A 27772-nucleotide genomic window follows, 5' to 3' on the forward strand; every position below is an offset into this window, starting at 1 on the left:
ACCATCTGATTGTCTTGGGCCAGGGCAAACCAAGTGTGGGATACTGGGGGGAAGTGTTTGGAGAGAGGCCTGTTAAATTTCTGGATGTGAAAATGGTTTAGTAATTTTTTGCACAACAATAACAGTGAATCATAATGTAGCCTGTGAAAATTATACTTCTGAAAATTCAGTGGAAATTTGAAAAAGCAACCTTTTTAAAAAATTGAAGTATAGTTGATTTACAATGTTGTGTTAGTTTCTTTCATACAGCACAATGATTTGGTGACACATATACATATATAATCCTTTTTAAAAATATTCTTTTCCATTATGATTAACTATGAATATAGATATCTGTACTACACAGCAGGACCTTATTGTTTATCCCTTCTATATGTAATAGCTTACATCTGCGAACTCCAACCTTCCCCTAACCCCCTCCCCAGGGGCAACCATCTGTCTCTTCTCTATGTCCATGAGTCTGTTTCTATTTTGAATATAGGTTCATTGGTGCCGTATTTTAGATTCCACATATAAGTGATTTCATATGGTATTTGTCTTTTCCTTTCTGACTTCAGTTAGTATGATGATCTCCAGTTGCATTTATGTTGTTGCAATGATGCTCTTTCATTGTTTTTTATGGCTGAGTGGTACTCCACTGTATATGTGTACCACATCTTCTCTATCCATTCATCTGTTAATGGACATTTAGGTTGCTTCCATGTCTTGGCTACTGTGAATAGTGCTGCTATGAACATAGGTTGCATGTATTTTTTTTGGAATAGAGTTTTGTCTGTATATGTGCCCAGGAGTGGGTTGCTGGTGATAAAGCAGTCTTGATAGGGTATCAGTCTAGTGGAGCTTGTAGTTTTTCTGGGGATCATGCCACCTAAAATCTCGAAATGATTCATGATGTATTAGGCAGATTTTGTATACTGAGAGTTTTTCTTTTTTCTTTTTTAATGTTTCTGCAAGAAAGGCATTTTCTTTGAGCTATTGGTCCTGGGCTGCCCTCTTGTCTCCAACTCAGGTTGGTGGATGAGCTGGAGAAAGGCGGCTTTCTCCTGGGGTCCCCACTCTTCCCAGACAAACTCAGATAACCACGATCAAGGTCACCAGCCCTCACTTCTGTGATGCTGCTAGTTCTGATGCATCACCAGTGTCTAGCTCCTCCTGATTCTGATGCTCTGCCCCGGGGCACAGGCACCGGGTTCCTGTGGACCGGAAGTCTGCCTGAGTGATCAGGTCAGGACTGAAGTTCCTGGTGGGGTTTCCATCCTAGAACTTGTCATGGTTTTGTGACTTTCCAGACAAGTCAGGAGGTCTTCCAAAGCACACAGGTTGAAAGCAGAGTAAGAGATCGAGAGGAACTGTGTTCTTTTGCACTGGTGTTTGGTGTGCAAAATGTTTTCTTGCCGAAGCTCTGCTGCTGAGGTTTATTATTAAGGAAGTGTGCTGAGCCGTGAGAAGTGGTGGAACTGGCTTCTGAAATGGTCATGAAGGGAATTGTCCTCTGGACGTGGACATGGTGAGGGCTGTAGAAATCTTTCCAGCAGGGCGGCTGGCAGCAGACAGCTGCCTTGGAGAGCTGACTGGCAGGGAGAGGCTTGGAGGAGAGATGGGTCTGTCCTGGGAGTTTCCTGGGCATTCCTGACCTCGGCGGTGCTCTGGTGGTTGTTCTTTAGTCGCTCAGTCATGTCCAACTCTTTGCGACCCCATGGACTGTAGTGTGCTAGGCTTCCCGGTCCTTCACCATCTCCTGAAGCTTGCTCAAACTCATGTCCATTGAGTCAGTGATGCCATCCAACCATCTCATCCTCTTGTGTTCCCTTCTCCTCCTGCCTTCAATCTTTCCCAGCATCAGGGTCTTTTCCAATGAGTCAACTTTTGCATCAGATGGCCAAAGTATTGGAGCTTCAGCTCTGGGGCTCAAAGTAAATGTCACATAGAGGAAGGGCTTCACGGGGGCTCTTCCACTGCTCTCTCCTCTCCCCCTGCCCCCACCATCAAGTATTCTTTCCATCTGGCAATGCAGACATTTAATAATGAGACTGTTATACCTGAGAACATATAAGTAAGGGATAATTCCTATGGGTACGTGGTATCAAATTTAGAGGAAATGACTGAATGTTGTCAAGATGTATTGTTAAAATTTTGTGGAAAATGACGTGCGCTGAACTTTAGGCAAATGACTTTTTGACAAGAAGTACCCATAAACATAACAGACAAATCTGCCAAAGCATATCTGTGTAGAGCCAGTTGGAATTGATACGTGTGTATGGATCATTTCATGTCAGATTATAGAAAATGCAAGAATTCAGGTGGGAAATGTAACACTGCAAGGAGTAGTTAACATTTTGATGATGTTTAGCATCCTAGCTGATTCTCTACAGTTACCTTAAGGTGTTAAAAGCTTGGGCTTAATTATGTTACTTCAGAAATCCTGTATTTCAATATAATATTGATGCATTAGTCATGCATAAAAGGGTAAATGGCATTTTATTTTAGTCAACATATTGTGTGGAGTTTTGTTTAATTTTAGAGTAACAAACCCAGAAGGAGATTCTCATCACAGTGAAAACGAGAACAACAGTCTACAGCACAGTGAGGGATGGTATGGGAAAGGACTTTGGAGAAAGACTCCGGCTGTCCATAGACACTTGGGTTGCTCCCATCTCTTGGCCATTGTGAAAAGTGCAAATTTGATATGGGTATTTCTTAGATATTTTTAAGAGAGTAAATCTTCTTTTTTCTTTCTTCTAGTACTTGCATGGCTTGATTTTTAACAGTTAAATCTTTAATCCCATTTGAGTGTTATCTTGGATTATGATAAGAAGTATGGACCCAACTGTATCTTATTCCCCAGTGATTCTGTTTTGTTTCAATGACACTGATTAAAAGTTTATTGTTTCCCAGTGGTTTGACAGCTGTTCACCAATCCTCGTTTAGAATTTCAGTTGTCCCTTTGGTTTGCCTGTCCAACTCATCCTTCTCACACCAATGGTACATGGTTTGGGGGTACACTTTAATACCTAGTTTGGAGTCTCTTTAATACTCTAGTGGGTAGAGAATAAAAAGCCTTACTCTGGGGAGAGGTAGGTCCCTCCATCCCTCCTCAGGCTGTGGGTAGAGGGGACACAGAGGAATGGGTGGCTGGGAGGAGGGAAGAAGATCATGCTGACCCCAGGACAGTAGGAATCGGGATTCACTTCTCCTGAGAAAGAGACCCCATCTTCCTGATGAAGCTCGCCCTCATTCCAGGCACACTTTGTTGTGCACAAAAATGTTTAATGAACACATTAGAAATCAGTCATTTCCACTCTAGACAAGGATGTTTATTAAGGCTCTGGGATCTGCTCTGGAGCTGGGCTCTGCCCCAGAGAAGGAGAGTCAGTCTCGTGGGATGTCACTCTGGTCTCCACTCTTTGAAGCGTCTCATTGTTCTCCTTATCCAGGGCAGGAAGCTGGAAATTCTGGTGAAGACTGCTGGAGGGGTCCCCATCCTGTCTCCATAGGAGACAACGCCCTGGGCCACATTGTTACACACGAGGGGGCCCCCGGAGTCCCCCTACAGGCAGAGGAGGGAAGGCACACTCCGTTTTCCAGGACTCCCCACTCCTGTTGCCCTCTCCCAACCCTCAGAGAAGACGGGGGTTGAGGAGAGCTCCTTCCAGTGCTGGCTGTGTGTGAGATGGGAGGGTGGTGGGGTGCAGAAGAAAAGCTTCTGAATTTTCCCATCACTGGGCTTCAGCCCTGACTGTGATTGCTTCCCCAGGCCAATCCAGGTGAAGGTACCTTCACTGGCCCCAGGAAAACACTGCACATGAACATTCCTGTGTGTCTGGTACTTCTCCAATTCCCCCAGAGACTGGATGGATGGGGAAAAGCCCCCCTCCCCGCCCCATGTCACTTTGGTGTGGACCCCAGGTGGCAGCCACAGAGATGGAATCTGTCCCCCTACCCATTCTGCCCAGGGCCCCCTGTCTCGGGCACTGTCAGCAGACCCTACATTGTCTTACCAGGAAGGTGGACTTCCCCTCTCTTGGGTCCCCCACACAGATCTGCTTTTGGCCAGTGTAGAAATCAAAGAGACTGTGACACTCTCCATCCCTCTGAATTGTCAGCTGCACCTCCTGGAGTGTGACTGCTCTCCTGTTCAGCCCGGTGAGGCCCCAGCCGGCCACAGTGCACTGGGTCCCAGGGTCCAGCATTTCCTCTGTCTGAGGCAGAGCTACCAGCTTCATGGCTTCATTCTGTCTGACTCGACGCCAGCTGGCAGGAAGTGTGCAGGCACTCAGGGACTGTATGCTCACCCCATGCCCACCACCACCCTGGGAGCCAGCCCTGATTGCCCCTCCATGGTCCCAGGACACATGAAGCCCCCCAGGCTGGGAGAAAGTCACCCAGGTGAAGAACCAGAGGGTCTTTACCTGCAGTAACATGATGTCATTCCGGTTGTTCCGCTGATTGTATCTGGGGTGGGGGATGGGTCTGAGAACAGGGATGCGCTGCTGCGTCCATTCAGAAGCGGTGACACTGTCGATCCCCAAGATGACATTTATTTGGCTGCAAAAGAAAGGGAGCCTAGAGGTAGGTTTGAGCTGCAGGAACCATGGTCCCCAATATAGGTCAAGTGACTGCCCAGGGTAACGAGACCTCAGCCAAGGGAACCAGGAGACAGGAGGGCTCTGGGGCTGAACTCCGTGCCTTAGGTCTCCCCAGCCTTGAGATGGGGGTGGTGGGAAATTCAGTGACCTTAAATTTGCCTCCCCTACAAGAAATTGAGAAAGAGCTTGAATTCACAATTTGAGCCCCATGGTGTACCTTCCATCTCCCCCTCTTATTCTTTCTGATCAGATCCTCGCTTCTATCCATTCACACAGGCCTTCTCCTGGTCTTTTTTCACCTGTTCATTGCTAGAACGCTGCCTTCAATGGCTCCTCTCATGAACTCTTCTGGACCTGCTTTGCAGGTGCCTAGAAGTTCTTTAATTTCTCACCTTCCCAAGCAATGAGTTCCTGTCATCACAAAGTCTTCACGCACCAGGAACCCCCTACAGATGGTCAAACCTGCTGGTGTCAGGGTCTGAATATATGCCATGTAGGGGTGGGAATGGGGCCTGGCCTCTTGGCCTCCGATGATCTGCCCTGGAAGGAAGCACTAGGATTATCTCTGCACCGGCAGGTGTGTGGACATCAGCTTGGTGGCTCCAGAAAGACTGGAAGTTGGGGAGCAGGAGAGATGATGCAGGGGCAGGGTGAGCTGGTGGTTGGTGAGAATGGGGTCTGCAGGGCACAGAATTGGGGGAGGCTGCAGGACCCTGCAGGAAGTGCTGCTGGCTCTCCATCCAGCCTCAGCACCCTCCCACCTGCCTGGAAGGAAGGGCCAGCTACAGGCTCCCTCACAGGAGGGTTTCTCTGCTGTGGGGATGGCAAACCCAGAGCCCTCTGGAGGGGCCTGTCCCTGAAGTTCTGTGGCACTTTCTTCCTCAGGGAACTTTCCAGATGCCTGTGAGTCCAGCTCATGAATTTAAGGATCTAGAGATGAGCTGATGGGCCCGCTATCGCTGTATGTTGATCCCCTAGGCTCTGACACAGGGGCTGCAAACTCAGTTCAGAGAGCACATTTATACAGCAGGTAGTATGTACAAGGGTGGTTCTGAGAGCTTTATGTACACTCCGTCTCTTAACTCTCATAGCGACTCTCCAGGTCAGCTTGATATAATTTCTGCCGTCAGAATCTGAAGCTGAGAAGCTATGGACTCATGCAGGCTGCCCAGTGATACAGGGCTAGCAAGTGTCTGGATGGTCTGACTCCAGTCTATGGGGTGGAGTTGGGCCCATTCCCTGAGGGTGGGAATGGGCACTCACCTGCCCGAGCCCTGGGGAACAGGAGAAAGGCCACCAGGAGCAGGAGCGGCCGCATCTTCCCGGCGAGGCTGCCCAGTCAGTAGCTGCCCCTACTTCCTCCTGCCCGACTTTGAGCCCCCGGGAGAGGAAGGAAAGGGGAGGGTGGGGGGCGGGGGCTCGAGAATTCACAGTCCCATCTCCTGCTGCTGGGATAAGTTTCATCACCCAGAGTGCCCAAGAGGCTTGCCCACCAACTGCCAGGGACCTGGGGGAAGGCAGTAACCGAAGGCTTCAGTGCAATAGCCCGCACAGCTGCTGAGTCAGGGCCGGCCACAGAAATGGGAGCCCAGGGCACCAAGGCGGGGCTGGGCACTGTGCCCCAGAACCCCATACCCACCACATTCAACGATGTCCTCACAGGCACCAAGGCTGGGGCCTGTCTGCTTCCTCCTCCTCCCTCGGGGAATGGAACCTGCGTGTCTTCACCCCCTGGTCCTGATCCCCACCCAGGCCCTTGCTGCTCCCACTTCTTTCTAGAAGCTCTCAAGCGCCCTGAGGAGCTCTGCTCCTGGAGGGGGTGGAGGGCACGGCCAGAGAAAGTAAAGGGAAGAGTGAGGCTCTGCCACTGACCATTTCTCTCTCAGGTCATTTGAGCCCCCAACAAGCTCTCAGTGAATCACGACACTGGGGACGGCTTCTATTCTCCTGCCTCCTCCTGAGGTGAATGTTTTTGTGTCCCAGAAGCTTCCCTGCCTGCAGAGAAAGCCCGGTGACTTGATTTTGTTGACAGCCCTCAGACCCTGTGGAAAAGCATCTCAGATCCTATTCATCCAGGATAGACCCGTCAACCTAAACCCATCTCTGCTCCACGGGAGCTAGCTCCTAAGAAGGAGGCGCCTCCCTGCTGTGCTCCCTGTGAGACATGAAGAAGGGGACACTCACCATTGAGAGGAAAGGATGGGAGAGTTCTGTCGAGTAACACAGGGGGTTGGCAGACACACGTAAAATACTTGGAAGGTTCTGTGTTGGCACAGAAAACCCTACAATACAGTAAATGTTTGCAAAAATGTCAGAATTGAAAACCAATACAGTTCTCAACCTTTTATGGATTGTGATAAGCCCACTTGAAAAATCTTATGAAAGTTAACGATCTGCTCCCCATATACAAATATACACAGCTTGGCGCTTATTCTCAAAGCTGCAAAGAACTTAATTCCTTCCCTATTACATTGTAAATGATTGCAACGTCATGAAATTTCCTTATGCATCTCAAAAAGATATAGGCAGAAAACAGGAAAACAAGCAAAAATAGTATAACTACTTTACTTAGTGTCTTTGCATAATTTTAATTTATCGTTATATAGGCTTTCTAACTGTTTATTTTGTCTTTAAAATGTTACTCTAATCTAAACTATGGGGAAAGTATGAAGAACAGAGAGTCCGTGTGCAAAAAGGGAAGTAAAATATTCTCCTAATGATCTGGGTGGAGAGATGTTCAGGGGATTTCATTAACAGTGACTAGGATTTCATGCCAATTTTCCCACCAAAACCAACCCCAAACAAACTTGTTTAAAATGTATGGAAACCTTGAAGAACTCCCAATGCAAGAGTTATTATTAGGTTAAAACAGAAGGAATAATGGGAATCAAGACAGGTAACTCTATTTCTCTGAGAGAATTTGCTAAATCCACAGAATTTGAGCTTCTGTTTGAAGAACACCTAAAATGATGGTGTAGAAATCAAAGATCATGAGGTCTAGACTAGACAAACAGGTCTAGTCAAACCCTCCCCACAATAAGCTGTGAATTTAAAAGTCTACATCCTCAAATTAACAAAAAAGAGGTATTGAGTTAGTAATTGCAAATAATTTCTTGAAAGTTTGCAATTACCTGGATTTTTTAATGGACTCTCAAGCCTTGAGTTTCTGTTATTGTACTCATGGATTGTGTTCCAATGTACCTGGCAGAATCTATGGCAAAGAAATTTCACTTATCTTCAAAATTCGAATTACACCTAAAAAATTATTTTTCAAGTATAGTGACAAGCATATAGCTAAATACAAACAGCTCAGCAAACAATAAGAATATGAGACATCATGACTAAGAAATAGTAAATAGCAAAAGAGGAAAAAAACCCGTTAGTTTTTAAGATATTATCAGTATAATAAAATATAGATGTCTCCTTTTACAGCTATTAGCATTTCCCTCATATGTTGAGGTACTCCTATGTTGGGTGGATATATATTTACAATTGTTATATTTTCTTCTTAGATTGATCTCTTGATCATTATGCAGTGTCCTTCTTTGTCTCTTGTAACAGTCTTTATTTTAAATTTATTTTGTTGGATATGAGTATTGCTACTCCAGCTTTCTTCTGATCTCCATTTGCATGAAACACCTTTTTCCATCCCCTCACTTTCAGTCTTTATGTGTGCCTATATCTGATGTGGGTCCTCTGTAGACAGCATATATGTGGGCCTTATTTTTGTACCCATTCAGCAAGTCTGTGTCTTTGTTGGAGCATTTAATGCTTTTATAGTTAAGGTAATTATTGATATATATGTTATTGACATCTTGTTAATTGTTTTGGTTTGTTCTGGTAGATCTGTTTCCTTCCCTCCCTATTTGGTTCTCTCTTCTTTTGATTTGATGATTATGTTTAGTATCATGTTTGGATTTATGTGTGTGTGTGTCTACTGTAGGTTTGGTTCCCATGAGGTTTTGAAATACAATATTGTTTTAAGTTGCTGATCTCTTAATTTCAAATGCATTTCCAATATCCTGCATTTGTGTACTCTCCTCTTTTCATTATTGCTGGCTTGGATATCATATTTGTGTGTGGATGATTTCCTTTCTTTGCTGAATGTTTGTCTTAACTGGTGAGCTTTCCCATTCGTACTTTTCTTGTTTCTAGCTGTGGCCTTTTATTCCACCTAGAGAAATTCCTTTAGCATTTGTTGTAAAGATGGTTTGGTGGCATTGAATTCTCACAGCTTTTCCTTGTCTGTAAAGCTTTTGATTCTCCATCAAATCTGAACAAGAGCCTTGCTGAGTATAGTATTCTTGGTTATAGATTTTCACCTTTCATCACCTTAAATATACTCTGCCACTCCCTTCTGGCCTGCAGAGTTTCTACTGAAAAATCAGCTGATAATGGTATGGGGTTCCTTTGTGTGTTATTTGTTGCTTTCCCCTTGTTGCTTTGAATATTTTCTCTTTGTCTTTCATTGTTGTCACTTTGATGAACATGTGTGTCTGTGTTCCTCCTTGGGCTTATCCTGTATGGGACGCTCTGTGCTTCCTGTTAGTTGAGTGAGTGTTTCCTTTCCCATGTTAGGGAACTTTTCAGCTCTTAACCTCTTCAAATATTTTCTTAGGTCCTTTCTCTCTCTCTTCTCCTTATAATGTGAATTTTGGTCTCTCAGGCTGTCCTCATTTCTTTTCATCCTTCTTTCTTGATTCTGTTCTGCAATAGTGATTTCCACCAATCTGTCTTTCAGTTCATGTATTCATTCTCCTGCCTCATTTATTCTATTGATTTCTTCTAGTGTATGTTTCGTTTCAGTCACTGTATTGTGTTGTTCAATAATTATATTGTACTGTATTGTTCATCTCTGTTCTTTAAATCTTCTAGATCTTTATTAAACGTTTCTGTGTCCTCTCAGTCAGTGCCTCCATTCATTTTCTGAGATTGTGGATCATCTTTACCATCGTTGCATTGAATTCTTTTCAAGGTTGATTGCCTATATTCACTTCACTTAGTTGTTCTTCTGGGGTTTTATCTTGTTCTTCATCTGGAACATATTTTCCTGCCATCTCATTTTCTCTAACTTGCTATGTCTGTGGTCTCTGTTCCTTAGGTTGTAGAATTATAATTTTTCTTGTTTCTGGTGTCTGTTCCCTCTTGGGTGAAGTTGGTTCAGGGGCTTGTGCAGGCTTCCTGGTGGGAAGGACTAGTACTTGCTACTGGTGGGTGGCGCTGTGTTTTGTCCTGCTGGTTGGCAGGGCCATGTGTTTCTAGGCCGTTGTTGGCTCAGGATGACTTTAGGCAACATGTTTGCTGATGAGTGGGACTTTTTCCAATTGTTTTCCAGTTTGTTTGTAGCCCACCTTGTGGGTATGGGGTTATTTGATTTTATTGTGAAACAGGCATTCTAGCACTGGAGCCTGCAGGCTGTTGAGTAAGGCCAGGTCTTGGTGCCCAAATGGCAACCTCCAGGAGACCTCACACTGATGAACATTCCCTGGGGTGTCTGCCACCAGTGTCCTTGCCCTCACAGTGAGCCACACCTTCCTAGGATAGGATATCCCACCTTCCTAGTATACCCTCCAGGCCCCCCAGGAAGGTCTGGCCCAGGCCTTTATGGAGTCACGGCTTTGCTCTGGGTCTCAGGGCACATGAAGCCTTGTATATGCACCCCAAGAATGGAGTCTCCATTTTCCCCAGTCCTGTAGAGCTCCTGCATTCAAGTCCTGCTGGCCTTCAAAAGAAATGCTCTTGGGGTTCTTTGCCCCAGTGCCAGATCTCCAGGCTGGGAAGCCTGATGTGGGGCTAGGGAGTCTCACTCTTGTGAGAGAATTTCTGAGAAATAATTATTTTCCGGGTGGTCGGTTGCTCACTTGGTGGTATGGGGTTTGATTTTATTGTGAAAGAGCCCCTCTTGACATCTCATTGTAGCTTCTTCTTTGTCTTTGTGTGTAGAATATCTTTTCTAGTATGTCAAATCCTTTTTCATAAATGGTTGTTCAGCAGTTGTGATTTTGGTGTTTTCATTAGAGGAGGTATGCTCAAGTCCTTCTACTCCACCATCTCATTTTTCATTCTATACAAGGTTTTTATTTTTCAGTTGTAAATGCTACCATGCTACACTATCCATGGTTGATTATATAAGTGATTGTGAAACCACAGAATGGGAGGGCCAACTATAAGTTTTACTTGGATATTCCACTGGGTGGAGAGTCAATGCCCTTAAACCCTGCACTGTTCAAAGAGCCACTCTAAATAAAGAGTCAAAATTTGAAAAGAATGGAGACAAAAAATGAGTTTAAAATGATTAATAATGGCAAAAATAATCTATAGTAAAATTTATTGAGTATGAGTAAAGATAAAACTTGATTATTTAAAATAAAGGAAAACACTTTTAAAATAAGAATTTTCTTTATAAACTTAACAAAGGGAAAATTTTTAAGATATAGAAAGTGCTAACCAATAATAATTACAAAGTAAAAATGGATAAATTAATCTGCATAAAAATTTATTGGGTATATATGAATAGAGGTGTGGCTCCCCTGATAGCTCAGCTGGTAAACAATCTATCTGCAATGCAGGAGACCCCGGTTTGATCCCTGAGTCAGGAAGATCCCCTGGAGAAGGGATAGGCTACCCACTCCAGTTTTCTTGGGCTTCCCTGGTGGCTGAGATGGTAAAAATCTACCTACAATGTGGGAGACCTCGGTTCAATCCCTGGGTTAGGAAGATCCCCTGGAGGAGGGCATGGCAACCCACTGCAGTATTCTTGCCTGGAGAATCCCTATGGACAGAAGAGTCTGGTGGGCTACAGTCTATGGGGTCACAAAGAGTTGGGCATGACTGAGTGACTAAGCACAGCATAGTATGAATAAAAGTGAAATTCTGATTATCCAAAATATTATTAAGACAGTGAAAAGTAAAGCCACAGGGTGGGAGAAGATACTTGCATTAACTGAGAAGGGGTTTGTATGTGGGAGATGTGTGTGTGTGTGTGTGTGTGTGTGTGTGTGTATGTCATATCTATGTTATCTTACACATCATTGAGAAGCCAATAATTGTGAAAATCTACATGAAATTGACAAATCCCTAAAAAATATAACTTATTGAAATATACCCAAGAAGTTTTAATTTTCCTTTAAACATTAAATAAATTGATTCTGTTTTCAAAAACATTCTATCAAGGACAGCCCTATGCTCATAAAGCTTCCCTGAACATCTCAACAACATATTCAAAGAACACTACATGATATTTTCTAGAGAGGAGGTGCTACCTATCTCCTTTATGAGATAGCAAAGCCTCAATGCCAAACCCAATAAAGACAATATGGGAAAGGAATATTACAGGCTAAGTCACATGAATATTGAGGTAAGGAAAAGTAATATATCAGAATTAATTTGGGTTTATCCGAGGAGTGGGTGACTTTTTATTCAAATCCAATTGCTATAAAACAACAGATTGATTGAAAAAGGGAGAAATGCCATATGACTATTCAATTGAAATAAAACAAATGAACATTTGTGAAGTTCATTAATGAAAATTCTAGCAAAGTATAAATAAAAAATTATGTTTTTAACCTGATAAAATGTCTCCATAAAAAGCCCCAGCAATCATTATACTAATGTTGAAACACACAGTGTTGTTGCTTGAGAGCAAAACAATATAAGGACATGTGGATAGCCATAATCACCATTTCTCTTTAGTATTATACTAGAGATTTTACATAGTGCACGTAAGCAGGATATAGAAATGAAAGGCATAAGGTCATGAAAAGCAGGAATAAAACTGAATATTTGAGATGCTATTGTGTATATAGAAAATGCCCAAGAACTTGCAGCTCAACTATTATGGTTAATAAGGCAGTTTGACAAATTTGCTCGGCCATAAAACCAACTTAAACATTAATTATATTTTGATATATACTATAATACTGTTGGAAATGTTGAGGAAGTTAACATTTAAATCATGAAAATTATCAACTAGATATAAATCTAACAAAAAGATGTGCAAGATCTCTTTGGTGAAAATATGTATAAAATTATAAGAAGAGACACTTAATAGGACCTAAACATAGAGATATTCCATGGTGATGTTTGAAAGAGAAAATTTTTTTTAAAGTCAATTCTCCAGAAAGTGTTCTATAGATTCATTGCACCTGAGAGGTATTTCACAGAACTTAATTGATTCTAAACAGATATGGAGAAAGCAATGGCCAACATTAGCCAAGACAGTCTTGAAGAATGAGAATAAGATGGGAGGTCTTATTCTAGCAAATGAAGTCACAGTAATGAAGATAGTGTGGTGCTGATGGGGCATAGACACATAGATTAATGGACAAGAAATAGAGACCCCACACACATTTAGACACTGATACACACATATTGAATGCTTGGTTTATGATGGAGGATTTATGTCAGAGAGTGAGGAAAATACTTTTTTTCTTTTTACTCTTCAGTAAGTGGTTCTAGGACAGTAAATGCCTCTATGATGTCCTATAAGAACACATATTTCTACTTGACCCTTATTTCACACCATATCCAATAATCTGTTTTATGTGGATTATGGATCCAAATGTGTATTTGAAAATGTAACAAAAACTTTATGATAGGTAAATATTTTTAATGCTGTATACAGAAATATTAATCATTAATAAATGGAATGGTGACTTAGATATCCAAGTAGAAACAAAAACCAGAGTTTAGGGATTAGAGAGACCATTTGGGTAGAGAGGGGATATATGATGGTAGAGAGAGGTACGCTTTTATTTTGTATTTTAATGAAAGGTGACTGAACTGGACTGAAAGTTATTTTTTAACAAATAGGATGGTGATATGTTTCACAATATCCATAGCTAGTTACATCTACTTTGGGCTGTTTTATTACATTTCCGTCAGTTACAATGTATTTTTCTTCTCTGGGATGTTGGGACACTAGATCGGGTGTTTCCCATGTCCTTCCTGGCTCCAAATGCCACCAACAGTCCAAGTCTTCTGGGCAGGCAGTTGTCAGGTGGTGCTGGGTCACCTCCCCTTCCCTCTTTTTGCTGCTGCTTTGGTCAGAAACCAACGTAGTTAGTCTTGACTTTGTAGGAGACCCATGTACTCCTGAAGCATTCTGGAAATCCTCAGGACTGCCTTAAAATCACTTAGAAAGATGTTTTGGAAGCTCCTTGGGGACAATTTTACTGATAAGCCTGTGTTGCCACCATGACTGTCTTCCCACCACACGTGAAATGAAAGACAAATGAAATGGAAACACAACACTCCAAAATCTATGAGACACAGCAAAAGCAATTCTAAGAGGGAATTTCAGTGCAACACAGGCTTTCCTCAAAAGATAAGAAACATCCCAAATAAGTAAAGCTACCGATCATCAAAAGGCATTTGAAAAAGAAGAACAAAGTCCAAAGTCAGGAGAAGGAAGGAAGTAGTAAAGACCAGAGAGGAAACAAAGCAGTGAAAACAAATAATGGAAATAAAATCAATGTAACCAACAGCTGATTTTTTTGAACAGACAAACAAAATTAATAAACTTTTAGCCAGACTCACCAAGAAGAAGAGAGAGAGGACCCAAGTAAACAAAATAAGAAATGAAAGAGGAGAAATAACAACTGACATCACAGAGATACAAAAGAATCATAGGAGAATACCACAAACAGCTATATGCCAACAGACTGGTCAACCTAGAAGAAATGAACAAATTTCTAGAAAGATACAACTTGCCAAGACTGAGGCAAGAAGAGATGGATAATTTGAACAGACTGATTACTAGTAGTGAAATCAAATTTCTAAATAAAAGCACTCCTAGCAATCAAAAGCCCGGGACCAGACAACTTCACAAGAGTATTATACTAAACATATATTTAAGAGTTAATACCTATCCTTCTCAAGGTATTCCAAAAGTTTAAAGAGAAAGATAAACTCCCAAACTCATTGCATGAGGGCATCACTGGACGTGAAGTGAAAGTGTTAGTTGCTCAACCGTGTCCAACTCTTTGTGACCCCACGGACTGTAGCTCACCAGGCTCCTTTGTCCATGGAATTCTCCAGGCAAAAATACTGGAGCGGGTTGCCATTCCCTTTTCCAGAGGATCTCCCTGACCCAGGGAATGAACCTGGGTCTGCTGCACTGCAGACAGATTCTTCACTGTCTGAGCCACCAGAGAAGGCTGAGAGCACCATTACCTTATTACCAAAACCAGACAACGGAGCAACAGGAAAGAAAAGAAATCTTATAAAAAAGAAGTGTACATAATATTTAAGATGCTGAGTATTTCACAGGAAAGCTGAATGCTGCTGTAAAGTGCTCTTTAAGTCTTTTTTAAAAATCCCCTTCTAATGAATGAAATTAGGGGAATTTTCAGGGGACAGAGATGGGATTTGTTGTATGATAAACGTATGTAGTTTCAGTCTTTCTATTTTGAGAAGCAGTGGTTGGGGCATTTTTTAAGATGGCTGGCTACACTTGTTTTCCTTCGTTATAATAAATTTGTCATAACTCAGTAAACATGGACTTGCCCCTAGAGGTAGTTGTTAATAACTGAAATATTAAGGTCTTGCCAAGGTTCTGGTGATTCAAACCTGTACTACTGAATATTAAGCGGGACAGACAGCTCTCTGGTGCGAATATCTTGAAGGAGCAATTTCTAAATAGGCAGAGGTAACCTGACTGTATATGTTGCATCCTGTGTCACCTCCCTCCATATTGATATTTGATACAGATTTTAATTTATATGAAACTTAAAAAGCAGTATCAAAACTTAAAGCAGAATCAAAGTTCCTCTTGGGGAAATGTCAAGTCTTTAGGATAAGCAATCCTATATGAATAGTACCAAAGCATTACCACTTGGTAGAGAACATTCTCTATTAAAAATGTTAGATTATCTGAAAAATAACAATGTGCAAGTCTTTAGGATGGCACACGAAAACAACAAAGGTTAATGCTTCTTGGGGCACAGTTCTTAGAGGGCTTGCAAGTGTGTAAATAATTGATGTTATGTGACTGGTGACTTCACTGAAAAATCTGCACAATTCAGTTTTAGCTCTGGATTACTTCAGTTGACCTTTGTGAAGGTTTTATCTGGGTAGACTGGTTGTTTGACTTGTTTTAACCTGTTAGGGTTTTGGGTTTGTTTTTTGTTTTTTTTTCATTCTATATTAAAATTCTACTAAAAGAAAAAAAAAAAGAAAAGAAATCTTAGACCAGTAGCTTTGATGAATATAGATTTGAAAATCCTTAACAAAATATTAACAAACCATATCCAACAACATATAAGAAGGATCATATAATGTGATCAAGTCGGGTTTATTCCAGGGACACAATTCATCATTCACAAACCAATGGATGTGATACACCATGTTATCAAAAGTACAGAAAAATCACATGATCATCTCAATAGATGAAGAAGAATCACTTGACAAAATTCAACACCCACTGATGATAAAAACTCTTAGCAAAGTGGGTAAACAAGGAACATCTCTCAACACAATAAAGGTCATTTATGACAAATTCAGTTGAGAATGCCCATTTCTATTTAACATAGTATTGGAAGTATCAACCACAGCATAAGACAAGAAAAAAAAAAAGCATCTAAATTGGAAGTGAAGAAGTAAAACTGCAGATGACAAGATACTTTATATAGAAACCCTAAAGTCTCCATCCCCAAACTATTAGAAATAATAAATGAATTTTGCATAGTTGCAGGATACAAGATTAATACACAGAAGTCTGTTGCTTTTATACACACCAATGATTATCATAAAGAGAAAATAAAACAATCCTATTTAAAATAGGAAGCAATTTTAATCTATTTAGAATAGATGCAATTCTATTGCATCAAAAAGAATAAAATTAAGGAATAAACTTATCCAAGGAAGTAAAGAAAACTATAAAACATTGATGAAGGAAATTGGAGATGATAAAAAGAAATGGAAAAATACCTGGTGCTCTTAGAGCAGAAGAATTAATATTGTTAAAATTACTTTACTACCCAAAGCAATCTACAGACTTAATGCAATCCTTATCAAAATACCCATGACATTTTCCAAAGAACAAGAAAAAATAACCTTAAAATTTACATGGAACCACAAAAGACTCCAAATTGCCAGGTCAATCTTGAGGAAAAAATAGCAAAGTTGGGAGTTACCATCCTCCCTGACTTCAGACTGCTCTACAAAACTACAGTAATCCAAATAGCATGGTGTTGCATACTCAGTCGTGTCCGATTCTTTGTGACTCTATGGATGGTAGGCTGCCAGGCTCCTCTGTCCATGGGATTTCCCAGGCAAGAATACGATGCAGGTTGCCATTTCCTCCTCCGGGGAATCTTCCCGACCCAGGGATCAAACACAGGTCTCCTGCATCTCCTGAATTAGCAAGTGGGTTCTTTACCACTGCACCACCTGGGAAGCATGCTACTGGTATAAAAACAGACATACAGATCAATGAAGGACATAGAGCCCATGCACCTATGGTCCATTAATCTACCACAAGAGAGGCAAGACTCTGCAATGGAGAAAGACAACCTTTTCAACAAGTGTTGCTGGGAAAATTGGACAGCTACATGTAAAAAAAAAAAAAAAGCAAGATGAGATACTTCCTCATATCATATATAGAAATAAACTCAAAATGGTTTACAGACCCAAATGGAAGAACTGAAACCATAAAGCTCTAAGAAGAAAACATAGGGAGAACATTGCCTATTGTTACAATACTTTTTTGGATTTATCTACTAAAGCAAAAGAAATATAAGCAAAAATAAACAAATGGGACCTAATTAAACATAAAAACTTCTACATAGCAAATGAAACAAACTAAACAAAAGAAAAGGCAACCTATGAAATAGAAGAAAATATTTGCCAGTGATATAATTGACATGGGATTAGTATCCAAAATATACAAACAACTCATAGCGAAAAAACCACTAACCAAATCAAGAAATGGGCAGAAGACCTGACTAGACATTTTTTTTCCCCAAAGATGACATACAAATGAATAATTGTCACATGAAAAGATACTCAACATCACTAATTATGACAGAAATGCAAATCAAAACAGCAATAACATGTCACCTCATACCTGCAGAAATGGCTCTCATAGAAAAGTACACAAATAACAAATGCTGGAGTGGACATGGAGAGAAGCGAACCCTCCTCCACTGTAAGTGGGGATGTAAGCTGGTACAACCGCTACGGAAAGCAGTATGAAAGTTCCTCACCAAGATAAAAACAGAACTTCCATATGACCCAACAATTCTAATCTTGGGTATATATCCAGAAAAAACAAAATACTAATCGAAAAGGGACATGTACCCCTGCACAACTTACAATAGCCAATATTTGGAAGAAACCCAAGTGCTGATTAACAAATGAATGGATAAAGAAAATGTGGTATACCTATATGGAATATTACTTGGCCATAAAAAGAATGCAATTCCACCATTTGCAGCAATGTGGATGAACCTAGAGAATATGAAGATTAGTGAAATAATTTAGAAGAAAAATTCTATATATCACTTATATGAGGAATCTAAAAAATATTCCAAGTACATGTATATGCAAAGTTGAAACAGACTCACAGATATGAAAATCAAACTAGTGGTTACCAAATGAGAGAGGGAAGGGGAGAGGCATGTAGGGGTATGTGACTAAGAGCCACAAACCACTGTATACAAAATAGATATGCAACAAGGTTATATTGTACAGCAGTGGAAGTTATAGCCATTATCTTGTATAACTTCACATGGAGTATAATCTGCAAAATACTGAATCATTATGCTATACACCTACAACAAATAATGTAAATCAACGGCACTTCATTAAAAAGACATAAAAATCTAAAAGCAAAAACAAATAAATGAAAATTTATCTAATTAAATCTGACTTTTCTATAAAAATAAGCAGAAAAAATGGAGGGCCATGATCCTTCTAAACAGCATACCGTAGTAAGTGCTGTGGTAGAGAAGACCTGGCAGTTTAGCAAAACCAGACCGTGTGTCCCTGTGTTCCGGGGACGCAGGTGACCTGTACCGTTCATCTCCGTGAGTGCAGCTGTGCCTCGGTCACTGTCACCGCAAACGGGGGGTGAATGAAATGCCGTGAGCCCCATGCAGAGCTGGAGCAGCTCCCACGCTTGACCATCTAGTGTCTTCCCTTTCCAGGGTTTGGCACAGATGAATGTGGGGAGCTTGAAAGCGTCTTTAGGGGACCGAGTCTGGATCCCTTAACTTTGGGCTGACCATGTAATTTATTGCCCAGACCAGGACACTTGAGAGTGAACTTGGGCACTGCTCACTGGGAGTGTTCATTCGGGACGGTCACTGAGCAGAGAGAGAATTCTATTGTGCCAGCCATGATGTGCTAAAAGTGACCTGTTAGAGGGGTCAGTTATCTTAACTAACACATCTGCCAGCTTACTTAACCCTGCCTTTTCTAACATAGAATTTTTAAAATACAATTATTTTATGAACGATACATTTTAAACTAGTGAATAAATTAAAAGGAGAAAGAAGAAAAATGCCAGCCTTAATTGCACCATTTAACTGACTACTGTTAGCAGATCTATTTTTATCCAGGTTTTTTTTTTTTTTTTTAAATGACTTAGCAGCTTTTTTTTTTACTTTTATAATTCTTGGTATTTCTATGGTATCACAGTAACCAATTAAATATTCTATATGACTTGACATATCATCTTGCTTGAGTAATTAACCTGGGGCCCAGGCAGGAGTGGTCCCTGCGTCTGTGCGGGGCTGCTTCCCAAGTCATCAACCCCTGCGGGTGACCCCCCACTCCCTACCCACCGACCATCCCGCTGAGAGCAGCCAGGGCAAGAGTGACCCAGAGGTTTCTGTAGTGGAATGAAGGGCTCTGGTGCGACAGGGCAGGCCCTGTAGTCCACGCCTCCCCAAACTGTCTGAGCTTTTCAAAATCCAGGTTCCTGGGCCCCACCTCAGAATTATAGATTCTGAAACCACCATCCAGGTTTTTTACATGTTTATTTTTGATAGGTGTGGTTACAATATGTTCAGTTTTGAATCCTATAATTCATTCAACAAACATTTTCCTCATTAAAGAAACTGTTAGTGAAGATCATTTTAGAATCTCATTCATATTTTTAAAAAGACACTTAAGTTATCTAAATCATACATAAATGTTATAGAAAAATTAAATAAATGGTTGTGTAGGAAGGAAAAAAGCCTACAAGGAAAATTGTATAAGCAAAAATTGACTGTAGTATGTACGGCTCTTAATCTGCTTTTGACTTAAATCTAGTGACCATTCTTTCATGTGGTCAATTATAATTCTATATCATGACTTTAAAATTTCCACTGCGTTCAAAGGGATGAAAAATTTTAAAAAGCAAATCCCCATTTAATTCTGGGTTAATTAGTATTTCTTAAGATTTGACCTGTGTAACTTTTTTGGGCATTACCTTCTGCACTTTTCCTGGTACAGTTGATGGCTACATCAGATTCTTCTTTTCTTTTTTAAAGGATATTTGCGTACAAGGTATTAAACTACATTTTCTGTGTCTATTCTAAATCTCACTTGTATCGTTTGTGTCAATCCTTTCCAATCATATAAGTAAAGATTATTAATATTTAAATTTGCATTAATTAATTAGTGAACTTTTACTTTTCCCCAAATGTTTATTCAGTTATTTAAATGATTTCCCTATTAATATTCTCAGCCTAGTTTACTTTCTTTTGTTTTCTCTGCCTGGTTTTTGTTCTTTTGTTTTCTTAGCCTGGTTTTCCAGAGTAGTGGATAATGTAGAAAATAACGACTGCATAATATATAATGCAAGCATGCTGTATCTTACCATCTCCCTCTTGCGGACTTTAATACTGATTCTAATTTGAGGTCTATTATTAAATAATGGTGTGATGAACATTTATGTGAGTAACCCCTCTATAAATACGCACACACACACATTTTAGATCTTATGTAGGTTAAAGTCCTAGAAATAAAAATCACTAGATCAAAAAAGAAATAATGTAAAAATATTTGGAAATCATTTTTAGGAAATATATAGCCTCAAGCAGTCCCATGATCATGACACTACAGCATTGAAAGGTAATCGTTTTTCTTCCTAATATATCTCATATTATGTTAAATGATTCCATCAGGTGTAAGGGGGAAGACTAACTCGTCTGGCACTGTCTTTCAAGGGCTCATATCCTTGCCTGGGGTGGTGGATATCCCTGGCCACTCTGCCTTACTCTCTGGGCTTCTGTGGAGCTCTTCATGACTGGCTTTCTGGGCTCTCTACATTCCTTTTGTGTGAAGACATCTCCGAAGAGTGTCATCATTTACTGAGGGGACCTGAAGTTGTCCCCTGGCTCATGCACTCCTTACCCTTTTCTGGTTCACCTTCGTGCATACGTTCAGCTCTTTGCTCACCTGTGCCCATGCTGGTACTGTGAGCTCCAGGGAAGACTTGGCAGGTGGATGTAGGGATGGTCTTGTGTGAAAAATAAGTGTTTATTTGTTTTTCACCTTAGTTTTCGATATGCTGGATTTTACTTCTCATATTCATGTGATTTGTTATTTTTAGTGAAGTTCCTTCTCTTTGTTGTGTTTCTTTTTGTTGTTGTGAAGTTTCTTCTCTTCTCAATGTTGATCTCACTCAATTCAGTGTTTGCCCAGTTACTATGAATTTGATGTGTTCTATCATCCTCAATTCACTGGCGGTGCTATTTAAAGGATTCAAGACATCTGGGTCACAATGAACTGTCTTCCTGTTTAAATGTGGCATCTTGTAGATTTGCAAACTGAGGTTCATGCTTCCACATGTAAGATAACAAAAGAGGCAGTTCCAGGGGTCTCTTCCCTCCCTCCCCTCCAGACATGGAGTCCATGGAGCACAAACTGGAAACCCCAGGACCTGTGGGTCTCCAAGCCTCTTCCAATTTCACATTGCCCTTCTGGAATAAAACAAGATTATGCATGTGAAACTTGAATGTACAGTCTATCTAAAATACAGAGAAAGTAATTATTTTCAAGACAAGATTTTGTCCAGATTCCAAATACAGGTCTATCTCTGCCAAACTGAACTTCCTTGTGGAAGGACAGGCACCACGGAAATTTCAAGGAAATTTCTCACCACTAAGCATTTCCTGATGGCAGAGACAGAGCTTGTTATGTTCTGGCACAAGAGGAAGATCAATATTTGCTCTACTGATGGATGGCAATGCGGTACTTCTCCACCCAGTGGCCCTGGATCCCTGTGGCTCACAAGGCTGCCATAACCCGGTTGCCAGCAGGGGGAGGCAGAGGCCCAAAGCCAGCCAGGCTGAGAGGGCTGAGGCCGCAGTACCTCAACAGGCCTTGGTGTTGGTTGAGCCCCTGGGGGATGTTGGGCTGGACCCAGGGCCTGAGGTGGCCCATCCCAGGTGGGAGGTGGGTCCTGGCTCCTCTGATAAGCAGAAGGTACTGGTTGGGAGGTTAGGTATGGCACGGACACGTGAGGAGGAGAATTCTGTTAGGGAGATGAGAGGAAGGGTGACTCAAAGCCAGGTGAGCTGGAAGGGAAAGGAGCCGGTGGCTGGGGCGCTCGGGCAGAGAACAGGGGCTGGTGTGGGATGGCAGGCAGGGAGCAAGGTTGACTGCGTCTCGTGTTGGGCCTGGGGCAGGGTGTGGAGATGGGGCCTGAGTGAGGCTGAAGGCCGTCATGGGAACATCTCAGCCTCCTGAGCTCTAGGCAGTCCTGGTGTGGGAGCAGCCTGCCCTCACAGGAGAGAGAGACGCCCTGGAAACAGGAACCCGAGTGCCCGTGGATGGCCCCCGACCTGCTGGGTCCCTGGAGTTATTCTCCTCCTCTGACCTGTGCTTTGCTAAATTGTTGAGGGGTTGGTGACAGTGTTTGGCTTAGAGAAGGTAAGAACTTTCTAACACCCAGAGAGGACCATTTTGGGGGAGAGTTTGAATTGCCCTTAGGATTCATCCTTGGGGGAAGGGTAAGCACCAAAGAGACGTAGTTGAGGAATCAATGAGATTCTGTACAGACAGCGTGGGACGTGAGGAGGCGCGAGGGCGAGGGTGGCTTAGTGGGAAAGAATTCGCCTGCCAAACAGGAGACGCAAGAGACGCAGATTCGATCCCTGGGTTGGGAAGATCCCCTGGAGACAGAAATGGCAACCCACTCCAGTGTTTGTGCCTGGAAAATTCCGTGGACAGAGGAGCCTGACAGGCCACAGTTATGGGGTCGCAAAGATTGTACACGACTTAGTGACTTAGCAGCAGAGGGCGAGGGAGGAAGGAGGAAGTAAAACCCAGAACTGACAGCAGAGGGTGTCTTGGAGCAGCGTGGTTATGTACTGAGGTGGTGCCATGAATAAATAGGAATTCAGTCCCCATCGCTTTAGAGATCCCATTTATTGTGGCCCTGTGATCCCACTGCCAATCCATGTGGGATTCTTGCTGCTTCCCCAGGACAATGGTCAGTGCAGACAAAGGTCAGTCTCAAGCTGCTGTTAAAGGTGCTTCATTGTTCTCTTTATCCAGGGCAGGAAGTGTGAGACCTGGGTGAAGACTCCTGGAGGTCTCCCATTCATCGTTCCATAGGAGAAAGTACCATGGACCACTTTTTTACACACGAGGGGTCCACCGGAGTCACCCTGTGGGCAGAGAGATAAGGGCTGAGCAGGCCTCCTTGGGGTTCTGTCTTCCCTGCCGCCCAGGCTGGGTGGTCTCAGTCAGGGGCTGTGGGGAAAACCCAGGCCCAGGGAGGCCTGGTCACCTCCCGGTCCTGGGGCTCCAGCCTGACTTTGACTGTTCTTAGCAGCTGGACTCAAGTCTACCTTTCTGTCAATTTTCTCCTGGAAACTCTGGTGATAAGACAGCTGTGGGATGACTGATGCTTCCTGACCCACTCGGGAAAAAAGCAAAACATTGGATCCAAGGACCAGGCTGCCAAAGCTCTCAGCTGAGGATGAAGATACGGCCTCTGCCCTACGCATACCTCCCGGGTCTGTGTGCTTAGATGCGGGAAAACTGACCTTGAAGCCGGTCTTCGCCTTCCTTGGGTCCCCGACACAAATCTGGCTGGCCCGGCTGTAGTGGCTGGGGTAGAGGGTTTCGCACACCCGGTCCTCTTGCACCATCAGCTCTGCCTCCTGCAGGGAGGTGGCTGGAGCGCCCAGGGCCACCTGGCCCCAGCCGGCCAGACTGCACATCTGTCCTGGCCTCACCCGGGCCTTGGCCCTGGGCAGACTAAGGGGCTTCACAGCTGACGTCTGCTTGGCCTTCCTCTCCAGCTGGTGGGAAGAGACAGGAGTCTGGCTCAGCCAGTGTTCCTCTGGCCTGGATGCCATGATGAGGCTGCATGGACCCCATCTCTCACCTCTCCCCCTGAGACTGGTTAGGCGGCCAGGATGGGAAGGCGAAAAGGGGCAGGAGATCCTGGGAGGGCAATGATCTGATCTCAGGAGGGCAGGGCCAGTGGGGCGTTTTCCTTGCCTGCAGTAACATGATGTCATTGGAGAAGTTCTTAGGATTATAGTCTGGGTGGCGGATGGCTGTCCTCACCTGGATGACCTGCTGGGTCCTCTCCTGCTGTTTGATGTTGTGGGCCCCCAGGGTGACACTCATGGAGCTGCACGGAGGGAAGAGCAGGGGTGTGAGGATCATGGGGTCACAGGAGATACAGCCCAGGAGCTGTGACAGGCAGCTGACACCAGGGCAGGGCAGCCGCTGAGGGGGAATTGAGGTGACAGACGGTCCTGGGGCTGAGTGACTCTGGGCCCTGTGCTTCTCGGTGACATGAGGGCAGGGCTCCCGGGAGCTTTCTCAGCGATATTGTGAAGTGGCTCTGAGCTTGGGTTTGGCTCTCATGCACACCCTCGTCCTTCTCTGATGCTTTATTTGGCCATTGTGGGTCAGCCCTTCTCAACCCTGTCTCTTGTTCTCACCTCCGACCCACTGAACTCAAAACTTACCTGTCCTATTTCTCAGCCTTTCATCACCCTAGTCCTGCTCATAAGATGGCTTGTTTGATGAGCTCTTGTGGTCCTGATTTCCAGGATCCTGGGGTAAAGGAGGGGTACCCCTGGGCTCAGCTCCTGGGGAGAGGACGGGTCCCTGTCCAGGTGTCAGGAAGGGTAAGCTGGCTACTGCCCCTCACCTCCCTCTGCAGTGAGCAGCCGTCAGAACAAAGTCCTTTTGTATGAGGACACCGCCACACCTCTTCCAACTCTTCTCACCCAGAAACTGAATGAAAGCCATGTAGGGGCGGGAGTGGGGCTTGGCCTCGTGGCCCCCAATGATCTCCTCTGAAAGAAAAGGCTGAAAGATGGGGAGATGGGAGAGGCTATGGTTAGAAGGGAGGTTCGGGAAGGTGGCAGTCAAGGTGGGTCACGGTGTCCAACAGACACTAGGGGAGAGTCCCCCAGGGTCTCACTGCAGTGGGTAAAACTTTTCTGAACCCCAAACCTCAGTATTGTTCTCCATGCCCTAATTCCCACAAACATATGGAGGGGCCTAAAACTGCCTTCCAGAGGGTGGAGCCCAGAAGATCATGGATGGGACCCCTGATGAGCCCTCATGCTCATGGAGTCTCCTGGACTCCTCTGAGCCTCTGCTAACATCCTGATTGGTGCCATTTTCTAATAATCCACCTATGGGATTATGGAGTTGGGTTTTCTAAAATCCTCATGTCTTAGGGCATAATGCATCCCAGGATCTCACTAAACATCTGTTGACTGCATACATGAATGGCCTCCAATTAGCTTTTGGCTGAGGTTTGGTGGGGATAATACTGGTGGGATTTAAGAGCACAGGGATGGGGGAGGACCCTGCCAAAGACAGTGGGGCAGAAAATGAACTGCTTGTGGCCTGGGGAAGAGTAATGACACCCAGAGAGCTTTGGGTGCTGTCATCTAGCCATTTCTGACCAATCACACCCTGGGCTCCTCTCCTGGGCAGGAGTGAAGGTTGGGGGAAATGGACAAGTTTCTCTGGTTCTTAAGCTGGGTCCACTGACAACCCCGTACTATGGATGGTTAGTCTGAGTTGTCCTTTCGTGGCTGGAGTGAGGAATTTTCTTACTTGTGTTTTGTAGCTTCACATCCTCCACCAAATGCACATCCTACTTTACCGGTGGTGAGAGAGAGGCTGAGCGCTACAAAGCTTTTAGTGAAAGCTTGCTTCCTACCGTTCATCCTTGCTGAGTGTCTATGCAGCATCTAATGTGTAGTCTTGGTTGGGATGGGAGCTGGTTCAGAGATTGGAGCTGAGCAGAAGGGCCAGGACTGTGGGAGGTTTAGTGAGATGGGCTAGCCTGTCAGGAATGGGGATGGTCACTCACCTGTCCCAGCCCAGGAGGCAGAAGAAAGGCCATCAGGAGCAGGAGTGGCTGCATCTTCCAGAAGGTGTGCCCAGATCACAGCTGCTGGGGTTTCTTCCTTCCAGACTCAAAGCACAGAGGAAGGAAGGAGGGGAGGCTCAGGGCCCCCACAGACCTCCCCGAGCTGTGCTCCCCCACAGCCGGGTGTGAGCACGCCATTTGTGCCCATGTTCTCTGCTGTGGGATAGGTGAGAATGACAGTCACCACACTTGCACTCCCACTGCTGAGTCACAAAGCAAGAGGAACAACAAGAAAGTGGAGGCTGGGGTGCAGCCAGGGGAGGAGCTGGGTCTCCAGAGGCCCTCAGTGACTGAAGCAAGAGTGTCTTCATTTCTCCCCTCTTGGGTCTTCTTTGATTCTGGAGAAAGCATGAAGAATTACCCAATAGGTGAGCTGCAGAGATAACAGAGACATGGCTCCTGTACTTGAGAAGCTCAGGGGGCCGGAGGAGACCTGAAATCTGTGAGTAGAGATCACGTGGGTGAGGACTGTGGTGTGGGGCTCTACTTGGGGCCGAGTGTGAGGCAGAGACTGGGCTCGCTTTAGGAGCAGAGAGACCTGGACTCATCCAAGTGCCCCAAACATCAACCCCATTTCCTATTTTGCCAGGGTTCTAGCCTCACATTTTTGGAGAATTTAGAATCTCCTGTTTAAATATAAGTATTCTGTAAAAAAGAGAGCCTTTCTTATCCCAAAATTTTGAACAGAAGTCCTGAACTTGATATTCACTGAACCAGAAAAAAACCATCACTGGGTCCTTTGGCAATGAGGGACATGATTGGGTTGTGCTGAGGTATCCAGCACCCCTCAATGTGAGATAGAGGCTGTCCCACCTGAATCAGGGTGTTTGTGAGTCAGGAGGGGCTTCCTCTCCAGAAATGCTGGTGACTGGTGAGTGGTGAAGGGGAAAGAGATGCCAGTCATCTAATACTTACTCCCCACTAAGTATTCCCTGTCCAGAGTCCAGAGAGGCACGTCTCAGATGTCTCTGGGCCAGGCCATCCTAAACATGTGCAGATGACCCAAACACTCTCACCAGTATGAGGAAAGAAGAAAGAAATGAAAAGGATGGCATGAGGCGCTCTAAACAACCCAATCCCATGTGAGTTGAAGCAAGAGCATCTTATGAATAAATAGAAAAACAGTGGAAGGAAATATGCTTAAGCATTAATGCTGATGACCTGGGAATGGTGGAACTGCGCTTCATTTACTTTTCCTACTCGTATGTTCTGTATTTAGTTGTCTTTCTGTGATGAATGGGCAGAGGAGCCTGGAGGGTGACAGTCCATAGGGTCACAAAGAATCGTACACAACTGAAGTAACTTAGCACACTTGCACATACCATGTTGAATATGTTCCATTTATGAGGAATATCTTTTGATGAATATGTGTTACTTTCTACCCAGAACCCATTGTGCAATAGTTGAAGCCCACTCTGCATTCAAATGTTCAGCAAACCACTTCCCTTAAGCCCTCTCTAAGCTGCATGTCTTAAAACTGAGATTGCTTTTATGAACCTTGTATCAAAACTTCAGCAATTGATAAAAAAAAAAAAAAACAGGAAGAAATGTACCCAATAACTATAGGTTATAGATACTCTTTGAAACTTTCAGATATCTTGAAACCAATGATTTTCTTTATAGTGAGTTTCCTTTGGAGATAAATATATTTATACACAAACACACGTGGGAATGATGAAGGTGGGGAGCCGCTGGCTCAGCCCAAGGTGGAAGAGCTCCCTGAAGGTCACTTGGGGCTGAAGGAGGATATGCCCTCAGGACACCAGAGGCTGTACAGAGCCCTGGGCCCAGGACTCCAAGGCAGGGCTGTGAGAGGCACTCAAGCTGGGCCTAG

General features: G+C 43.6%; 2 protein-coding genes across 3 annotated transcripts; both read right to left on the reverse strand.

Moving 5' to 3' along the window:
* Window positions 1–3323: 3323 nt before the first annotated feature.
* LOC133067951 (cathepsin G-like) lies at window positions 3324–5904 on the reverse strand. The gene is made up of 5 exons (XM_061159035.1): window positions 5850–5904; window positions 4979–5126; window positions 4396–4545; window positions 3999–4251; window positions 3324–3547 (listed from the first exon to the last, which is right to left on the reverse strand). Exons 1-5 carry the CDS (start codon window positions 5902–5904, stop codon window positions 3386–3388), a joined length of 768 nt encoding a protein of 255 aa, XP_061015018.1. The 3' UTR covers window positions 3324–3385.
* A 17032-nt stretch (window positions 5905–22936) lies between these two features.
* Window positions 22937–26294, reverse strand: LOC133067955 (granzyme H-like). Of its 2 annotated transcripts, none has more exons than XM_061159041.1 (5): window positions 25879–26294; window positions 24697–24857; window positions 24033–24168; window positions 23573–23830; window positions 22937–23191 (listed from the first exon to the last, which is right to left on the reverse strand). In XM_061159041.1, exons 1-5 carry the CDS (start codon window positions 25930–25932, stop codon window positions 23048–23050), a joined length of 753 nt encoding a protein of 250 aa, XP_061015024.1. In that variant the 5' UTR covers window positions 25933–26294; the 3' UTR covers window positions 22937–23047. The 2 variants fall into 2 exon arrangements, with proteins under 2 accessions (XP_061015024.1, XP_061015025.1); XM_061159042.1 differs by having other exon boundaries at window positions 24102–24168; window positions 25879–26293.
* Window positions 26295–27772: the final 1478 nt, after the last annotated feature.

The sequence above is a fragment of the Dama dama genome, chromosome 13 (genome assembly GCF_033118175.1).
Source record: "Dama dama isolate Ldn47 chromosome 13, ASM3311817v1, whole genome shotgun sequence".
Lineage (NCBI taxonomy): Eukaryota > Metazoa > Chordata > Mammalia > Artiodactyla > Cervidae > Dama > Dama dama.